The 9,251-nt window shown below is 48.8% G+C and overlaps 1 protein-coding gene across 1 annotated transcript in view; it reads left to right on the forward strand.

The window, feature by feature from the left end:
- The first annotated feature begins 3,449 nt into the window (after positions 1 to 3,449).
- UAP1L1 (UDP-N-acetylglucosamine pyrophosphorylase 1 like 1) overlaps positions 3,450 to 9,251 on the forward strand; it is an 11,480-nt gene continuing 5,678 nt past the window's right edge. The window contains exons 1-5 of the mRNA XM_026860573.1: positions 3,450 to 3,650; positions 5,310 to 5,485; positions 6,590 to 6,762; positions 7,529 to 7,722; positions 8,554 to 8,694. Coding sequence (XP_026716374.1) covers positions 3,535 to 3,650; positions 5,310 to 5,485; positions 6,590 to 6,762; positions 7,529 to 7,722; positions 8,554 to 8,694 — 800 coding nt within the window. The 5' untranslated portion in view covers positions 3,450 to 3,534. The remainder of the gene's footprint in view (positions 3,651 to 5,309; positions 5,486 to 6,589; positions 6,763 to 7,528; positions 7,723 to 8,553; positions 8,695 to 9,251) is intronic.

Raw genomic sequence — 9,251 nt, forward strand, 5'->3', positions numbered from 1 at the left:
CATTTTGGGACAGGTTTGATAGAGGAAGTCCACCAGCCTGGTATGGTGGTGCCCTGCTCACAGATGTGCGGCCAGGCAGAGAAACCCTCACTTTCCCAGCCCTACAGTAAGACAAGGCTTAGGTAAGGATGAGCACTAATGAGTACTGGACTGGGAGGAGTGAGTGATGGAGGCAGGTGATGAATGTGCTGCAGCTGTGCCATGGCTCAGTGCCTTACCCTGCCTGGCTGGGGTTATCCATGCAGCAGTCCTGGGTGGGATGTGGTTGGGTACTTTGATTTTACTAACCATGTGCCTTAGCCTTCAACTTCAGTCCAAGGCTGTTCAGATCTTTAGAGAGCTTCAAGTTTGCTTTCTTGGGGGACTACTGGTGGTCCTGATGCTGGAGGAAGGTTGTGTGTTTCCCTTCATGCTGCTGCCCTTGTGACCCTACTAACTGGTGCTGTGGGGTACCAATGTGGCAGAACTGCTGCAGCTGTGAACGAGCCAGGTATTTGCTTGCATGCTGAGGAGCAAGTAGCTGGACCCAACTGGATGGTGACGTGTGTGTGTGTGTATATATATATATATATATATATATATATATATTTGTCACTATTTTAGCTTTTCTGCCTGGTAGGATGTACTCACTGGCCTTGCTGCCCTGCACAGCTGCATGTGGCGGTCTCATGCTGCTGTCTAATGGTGCTCATTCAGCCCTGGGCCACTGTGGCATGGGGACAGGCAGAGCCCTTCCAGTTGTCAGGTCTCTGGGCCTGTGTCCATCTGCTGTGGGTTTTAAATGCAGTTGGGAATCCCTGGAGAGTGACTCATCCTTGACTGTGGGAATGACAGCAAGTACACTTTTGCCAGTGCTCATGGTCAAGGGCTTTTCTTTGCTCAGACACTGCTGTTTATCTTGCTTTGAGGGGCTTATCATTACTGTGGAGAGGACGAGATTAAGCTTGCTCAGGGATAGGTTGGCCAAGTGAGAGGTGTTTCCTTGTGGAGTGGTGAATCATGTCCCCATGGCTGAGCTCTGCAGGACCATGACGTTGTCATTCCTTTTCCTGGGATAAAGCAGGGATAGGGAATGGGCAGGATCTGTGCAAGCACATCCTTGCTTATGGTGGCAGTCACTGCTTCAGCTACAGCTATCGCTGTCCTATCCCTGCCCTGCCCCAGGACAACAGTGACATAAACTGAAGAGTTTGGCTTTGTTTTCTAACCACAGTGACTTCACCTTCCTCTTCCCATTGGTCATTTTTTCATTGCTACTGACCCCTCCACTGGCCTGGGATTCCTCCCTGTTACATCCCACAGCTGTTTCTCGAAGGGATGGGCACAGGCAGAGGCCATGGTGGGGCTGGTCATGGTGGGGATGTGGACCCAAGAGACACCCCCAGCTAGCCTGTTACTGAGCTGGCTGGCAGTTTGCTGCATCTCTTGTGTCTTTGTGGGGAGAAGGAAGAGGGGGCTGGTAGGAAAGAAGGTTTTACCCAGGGCTGCACCCCCCAGGACTGTGTGGCTATACCAAGCCAGGCTTATGTGAAAGCACAGGTCTCGCCTGCGTGCTTCCCTCCTGCATGAGTTTGCCTCTGTGCCAGGTCTTGATGCAGGGACAGCCATCACCAGATCCAGGGTGCTGGGAGGCCTGGAGCCATGCTCCTGTGGCCCTTCATTTGGGTCCTTCCCTTTGCCCGTGATGGTGCTGTGCGCTGGCAAACTGCCTGCTGAGCACGTGGCAGCAAACCATGTGTTGGGGACCCGAGCAACTAATAGTGGCATAACTAATGCCTCCTGCTCTGTGTTTTAAGTCTTCTGTGATGGGAAGTTCAGTAAAGATGCAAATCCATTAATTGCTTATGGTTTGTTGCATAAAATTATGTTTATTTGCATCACTGTACAGCTCACCCACACTGCTGTCGTCTGTGCCTTTTAAAATTTAAATTTAAACCCATTCAAGCTTCCCCCTCTATCTAAGGACCTTCTGAAACTTTGAAATCCCCAAAGTTCCACCTTCAGCACAGGTTTCCCTCTGGAGAGCTCTCCTAATCCCACTTGGAGTGGAAGGGTAGACTGCGGGTCTCCAGAGGTGGGCAGCTTCTGCAGTTCCATGAACGCAGAGGCTTGCTGCAGCAGAGTGGTGGCAGGGCTGTGTGACAGGCATTACCAGCCTTTTCAGAAAGGGTATGTTTAGACAGAAAAATTGTGTTACTGCTGTGGTGGGACTGAAACTTGTAAGCGTGGGGAGATATTACTGCAATGTCATGAATGACTTATGTCTGGTTTTGTTACTGAAAGCTAGATTTCTGAACAGAACTCAAACCAAGCTAGGTTGTTAGAGCAGCAGTTGGTATTTTTCCTCTATTGCTTTAAACAGTCAGTTATTTAAAGATGAGCATTAAAACATTCCTGGTTTTGTTGTAATTCAATATCTTTGGTCCCTGTGTCTTTCAGTCCAAGTGAGGAATTTTTTAGTCCCGGATGTGGTTCAAGCTGGGTGTTTGTTTTCTCCTTGGAGGTTGGGGTGAAGCACGGGCTGTCTTGGGCCACAGAGAGCAGTGGCAAGCTTGGAGGTGTGTGTGAGACTTCTTGTATTAGGTTGCAAAAGGCTCCAATAGCTACCATACAGCAGCAGAGTTGTGGCTTTTGACTTGAACAGACCAGGCCTCACTGTGTTCCTGGAGGAATGCAAAGTGTCCCCTTAAGAAAAATGTTTCTCACAGTTGTCAGTCGTTACTATGATGCTGGCTTGAGAAAAGGCAGGGAACAAAGACTGTGAATGAGCTGGGTGCTTATTATGTGGTCTGGTTCTTCCCCAAGTTCTGGACTTTCCTGGTACGTTGGGAGAAATTACATTGTTTTAGTTTAGACTGTGGAAGTTGTGGGTTCTGCAGGCTTGGCTGTGCTGTTAGTCTGCAGGCGAACAGAAGCTGGGGCACAAGTACAGATAGTTAACGCAGATTCCAGGAATGCCCATGCTTTGCTGAAGATGACAACTTCATTTCTTTGGGATGTAGAAATGTTGGTGTTAAGGGACCTCTGGAGGTCTCTAGCCCAACCCCTATTTGGAATAGGATTATACCCAGCCCTAGTCAGGTCAGCTGTGGCTTTACCAAAGCAAGCCTTGAAAACCTTAAGGGACATCCCTCACCCCTCTGGATCTCTTTTCCAGTGCAGTACCACCTAGTAAAGATTTTTTATCCTAATGTCCAGTTTGAACCTCCTGAGCTGCCACTCATGGCTGTTCCCTGTTGTTGCACCATCTGCTGCTTTAGGTGAGGAAACTGCTGCATCAAAGAGGTGAAATTAATTTTTCTCTTGTGTGCAGTGTCATATTTCTCTCTGAATGGCCAGCAATGGGCATCGAACTGTTGCCTGAGCTCTGCAGAAAGGCTCAGGAGAAGAGCACAGGGTGTTGGTTGCTTTTGTGATTCTCACGTCCCCTTATGTTCCTGTTCAGGCTTGCATCTGATCTCGCAGAACAAGGTGGCAGTGCTGCTCCTGGCTGGAGGACAAGGAACTCGACTGGGAGTGAGCTATCCCAAGGGCATGTACAACGTGGGGTTGCCCAGTGGCAAGACCTTGTATCAGATCCAAGCAGAAAGAATCCGCAAAGTGGAGCAGCTGGCTGGCCAGAGACACCACTGCAAGTGTGCTGTCCCCTGGTAGGTGACCTGAAGCCACAGACCTACTGTCTTTGTGTTGCAGTCTTGCCTGTGTTGTCTTCTAGAAGCACCTTGCCGGGTGCTGTACAGAGACACATCAGGGGAGAGCCGTTTGTAGGCAGGATTGTGATGCCAGCAGCTGGAGGAGGGTGCGCAGGGATGGGCAGTGGCAGGTCTGTGTCTTCAGACCTGGGGGACTGAGTACTGCCCTTGAATCGCTAACTACTATCCTAACTGCTGTACTGTGCTGTCTTTTCAAGCCCAGGCCCTGATAACACTATAAATAGCACTTTTCAGTGCCTGTTTCAGATGCTTCACAAAAGATTTCCTCTGGGCCATTCTTTCTCAGGTTCCTGCATGGAGGGAGAGACCACCTACAGCTCACCTTCCAAAGACCCTCTGCCTCCCCTTGCCTGCAATTTCTGCCACAGCAAAAAACCTCTTCCCCTTGTAGTAGTAATGGAGCTTGTCATGCTTCATTTTCAGGCCACCTCCTGCTGTTGTTTACAGCTGGCTGTTATCTCTCCTGGCTTCAGAAGAGACTAGATTTCTGCAAGGTGCAAAATATGAATTCCCTATGGGATGTGGTGGTTGAGAGGGAGGAAGGCGCTGCAGCATACTTCTGGGAATGTTTTCTGCTAAGTGTTCTTTGTTAGACTATGAAGAGATAGCTTTATGAAGTCACTGTCTGGTCTGAGCCAGGGTTTGGGAAGACTGAAGGGGCAGGGTTTTTAGGGTAGCACATTGTTTTACAAATTAGAGATCAAAGGTGATTTGAGCCCACATTGTGTTTCTTTCTGAAGCTGTATGTACATGACCTGAACTGCAAATACACCATCCCTGGTGCTGCTGGAAGCCCGTGTCGGTTATTTGTAGGATGCAACATCTGCTGATAATGTTCTCCCTGGGCTGAGGAGGCAGCTGCCTGCTACAGTCCACCACAGGCCAGGGTGTGCTGTGCTGCAAAGATGCAATCCAGGGAGTGTGCGAAGTCCAGGATCTCCTGTGCAAGGGATTGATTCCCCTGGCATGCTGGCAGGGGACCCTATATACCTGTGCTAATAGTTGTCGACAAGTAGATGAGGAAGGTGGTTCTTAGCCAATGTTGGAAGAAGGAGGGTAATGGAGGGAGAGACAGCAGCAATGTGGAGCTAGAAGGAGAGGAGGAAATAGGGAAACTTAAGAGAAAAACAAATCATGCAGCCAACATTTGAAAATGCTGCTGTTTGCCTTGGCACAGAGGGGGCACTGACGGACTGAGCTGCTGGGGGTTCACAGCTCATTCTCAGCACCTCATGCTGCTCAGTGCTGCTTTAGACACTTAACAACAGTTTGAATCTAGGATGAACGAGGCTGTTGTACTGTCCTTTGCCTTGTTTTCCAGCTCATCTATATATCCAGATGTTGTTCATCTTTAGGGAAAAGCTCTTCTCTCCTGGCTGGACCTAAAGCCTGTGGTTAGGGTCATGCACAAGACCCTGTGCAGCGGTCCTGGGGGGTGAGTTCTGGAGGAGAGCTCCGTGCTCAGCTGCATACTGCAGGATATTGCAGTGCCTTTCATTTAACACTCTTGGGTTTCCTTCCTTTTGTGTTCTACTTGTGGTTTTGTCTTTTCCTTGTGCTTTTCTTGCTTATTGCTCAGAACCCATTCCTGCCCAGGTACATCATGACAAGTGAGTTCACGCTGAGGCCGACAGAGGAGTTCTTTGTAGAACACAACTACTTCAACCTGAATAAATCTGACGTGGTCATGTTTGAACAGAGGATGCTGCCTGCTGTTACCTTTGATGGGAAGGCCATCTTGGAGGAGAAGGGGAAGATTGCCATGGCTCCAGGTACCCCACTGTTCATTCTTATGTAGTACAGTAATGTGTGATGTGTTGATAATTGCTATGAGCCATCAGCCAGCCTTGGCACACGGAGCAGGCTTTGGAGGTCAGTGTTAATGCTTCTGACTAGCGTGGGAGGGTTCAGTTAAACGTTTCAGGCTGGTAATAGAGTCTAGCGATTTCTGTTTCGTTCTTACTGGAGATTTGCCCACAGCACATGGTTTTTATCAAAGCCTGGAATTTGGATAATCGGAAGTCAGGATTAGGAGTGGTGCAGCTGCAGGTTAGGAGCAATGTGCATCAGCAGGGCTGTACATCAGGTCCCTGGGGTGCTGCCCCTCAGGCGTGAAGCTGTCAGGAGCCAGGCTTCCATGCAATGCTTATAGCTGGCAAAAAAGCAGCAAGAAGATTAACGTTCCAAAATGATTGCAATGTCTCACCTAATAAAGTTCTCTTAACCTGGACATGGTAAGAGACTCGGGGAGGGCAGCCTGGCCGGGGCCATGTTGCGGTGATGTGGTTTTGCGGTTGCAGAGTGGTTTTCCTAATCTGGCAGCGGTGTCAGAGGAGGAGCTGTGAAAGGCTGATCTGTGATGAACAAATGTGCAGGTGTCTTTTGTGCAGCTGCAGTTCAAGCCTTTAAAAAAGCATTGGAAGGTTGCGGGTGGAAGGTAAACAGAAAATAAGATTTATTTCAGTCTTTTTCTCCAAGCTGTGTTTTAAATTGCTCTGCACTGGAAGAGAAGAAATGTAGCTGGCTTTCCCCACTGTCTGCATAATGTTTTGCCCTTTAGTGTTTACCCTCTGAGGATGTTATAAGGCTTCATAAAGTCTCATAATGCTTCTCTGTGAGGCTGGTCCCCATGGTCCCACTCTGTGGGTGAGGGAGCTGGGGTGTGGAGGGGAACAGCCTTGCCTGACCTGTGGCAGAGCTGGAAATAAAATCTGGTAGCACTGATTCTTGGCTAGAAAGAATTCCCTGCTCTGCTGTAAAAGAAAGTTTCTTTAAGCTTTTTCTCTTCAAGCTGTAAAAGAAAGGACTTTGTCAGCAACAAAACCCCCACAAAGTCACAAATTAACCAAGGTTTTCTCTTTTCTCTTGCATTGTAGATGGCAATGGTGGCTTATACCGTGCTTTGGTGGATAATAAGATCTTGGATGACATGAAGCAACGTGGAATCCAGTATGTCCATGTATACTGTGTGGACAATATTCTTGTGAAAATGGCAGATCCAGTCTTCATAGGCTTCTGTGTTTCGAAAGGGGCAGACTGTGGTGCAAAGGTGAGGTGGTGCTAACGCCGGGCCACTTACCTACAGGGAGTTAAGGTCTGATCACACTTGGAAGCTGCTGCCTAGGATGAGCTTAGATGAACCAGGGTGTTCAGACCTCTGTCTGATAGCGACTCGCTCCAAGCAGACTTAGAACTGCTTGCTGCCTGCATTGCATTCAGAACCCTGCCCATGGGTGTCCTCCTCTGCTTCTCCCAGAGTACTGTGCAAAAATAAAAATCAATTAGAGCAGGGAATGTAACTGCACAGGACACAAGTTGGAATTGCTTCTCCTTTATGCCCTGCCCTTTCTACGAAGGCACTTGGGCTGTCTGGAAGCTGTATTGAACTGGATTGTGTTTTTTAAATGCACCTTTAAGGCTAATGGAGGCATTCCTTATGCCCCACTGTGGAAGATGGGGAACACCAAACCCGCCTGGTTGTGTCACCCTAAAGCAGCAGGTGCCTGAGGGGAGATTTATATTACTTTAGTCATTTACACCATACATTCAGACAGGAAGCTGAAAGCTAATAACAGCTGCAGACATTTTTTCATTTAATGCCAGGTCTCAGTCCTTGATACCTGGGTTCGGTGCCCAGTTGTTGGACAGAATGTGCCTCCAGGCTACTCCGTATACCCAGCACTGCCCTGCCTGTGCTCCTGAGGTGCTGGAGGATCAGTGTGCCTGCAGTCCTGTAGGATCATTTGTACGTGGGAGTTGGAATAGTGCTGGGATTTTCTTCTTCCTTGTCATAGCCCTCTGTCCTGTGGCTGCAGGTGGTGGAGAAGGCCTACCCCACAGAGCCTGTTGGGGTGGTGTGCTGTGTGGATGGGGTCTACCAGGTGGTGGAGTACAGTGAGATCAGCCTGGAGACTGCGCAGCAGAAAAGCCCTGATGGGGGACTGATGTACAGCACTGGCAATATCTGCAACCATTTCTTCACAGTTGAGTTCCTGGAGACAGTGGCCCAGTAAGTTCCAGCAGACCTGCTAGGCAGCTGTGCAGCTAGAAAAGCCTCCAAGAGTGGGTGTTCCCATTGCTCACTCTGTAATATCAGTTATGGGTACCTCCTGCTCTGCTGTTCATCTCCTGTCTCCTACAAACCGTTCAAAGGCAGCTGTGTCCCCTTTCTGACAGCCCCAGTGTGCTCTTCAGACCTTACCCAGTGAAGAGATTGCATGCATTGCTGTAGGTAAATCAACCAAACTATACCAGTGTATGACCTTCCTGGGCCTCTAAGGGTGAGCGGCCACATGGGCTGCAGTCTGGTCAGTGATGTCATCAGTGATGCAGCCCCACCCTGAGGATTTTCAATGGCAATGTTGCCCATGCCATCCCTTGGGACAACAGAGGTTGGGGGAGGGGGTAAAGCTGGCAGAGAACTCTGCACCATGGTGTTGGGAGATGGGGATGTGATGCCAGGCATTCAGTGAGCAGCTGTACAACCTTCCTGAAGACCTTGATCCACCCTTGTGTGAGAAATGGGTTCTGCTCCAATGTCATCCTGGTCAGATAATAATTTGGGTTACCTTTTTTTATCTCTGCCTGCAATTCCAGCTCTATGCTAGATCTTTCCTTTCCTCTTGCTTTACCCTGTCATGGTACATGGAGTGCTGCTGGCTGGGCTGCTCTGCTCAGGGAAGTGTTTCCTGGATGTGACTTGGATCAGTTTGGAGAGAGCAACACCGACAACAGTTGAAAGATGACCCAGAGCAATAATAAGCCATCTGTTTCCCAGAAGTATACTACTTTTATCTGAGTGAGCATGAAATAAAAGATCTTGTTTCTTCTCCTTTTGCAGGAAATATGAGCCGCAGCTGAGGCATCACGTAGCCATAAAGAAGGTGCCCTACATTGACGAGGAGGGAAATCTGGTAAAACCGCTAAAACCGAACGGGATAAAGCTGGAGAAGTTTGTGTTTGATGTGTTCCAGTTCTCTAAGTTAGTGGCAGACGTGATTTCTTTTTTTTTTTTTTTCTCCCCTTTTCAATGTTTGTTTAAATGACTATAGGTTGTAACAGGCCTTGCCAGGGAGCATGTGGTTTGTGGGTGGCTTGTTAGAAAGGCTGTTGGATCTACACCAAGCTCCAGCACAACAGTAACACCACAGGCTTTGAGAGATGCGGTCACAGGGTGCTCAGCAGCTGGCCTTGCTCTGACCATGCTCCTAGAACTGTTTGTTCCACTGAGGATGTGTTGGCTGGCTCAGCCTTTGCCAGCCCTTTGAAAGAAAGAGGGAAAGAGAGAGAGAGGGAAAGAAAGAGAGAGAGAGGGAAGGAAAGAAAGAAAGAGAGAGAGAGGGAAGGAAAGAAAGAGAGAGAGAGAGAGGGAAGGAGAGAAAGAGAGAGAGAGAGAGGGAAGGAAAGAAAGAGAGAGAGAGGGGGAAGGAAAGAAAGAAAGAGAGGGAAGGAAAGAAAGAGAGAGAGGGAAGGAAAGAAAGAGAGAGAGAGGGAAGGAAAGAAAGAGAGAGAGAGGGGGAAGGAAAGAAAGAAAGAGAG

The sequence above is a fragment of the Athene cunicularia genome (genome assembly GCF_003259725.1).
Source record: "Athene cunicularia isolate RWA chromosome 17 unlocalized genomic scaffold, athCun1 chr17_part1, whole genome shotgun sequence".
NCBI classification, from domain to species: Eukaryota; Metazoa; Chordata; class Aves; order Strigiformes; family Strigidae; genus Athene; species Athene cunicularia.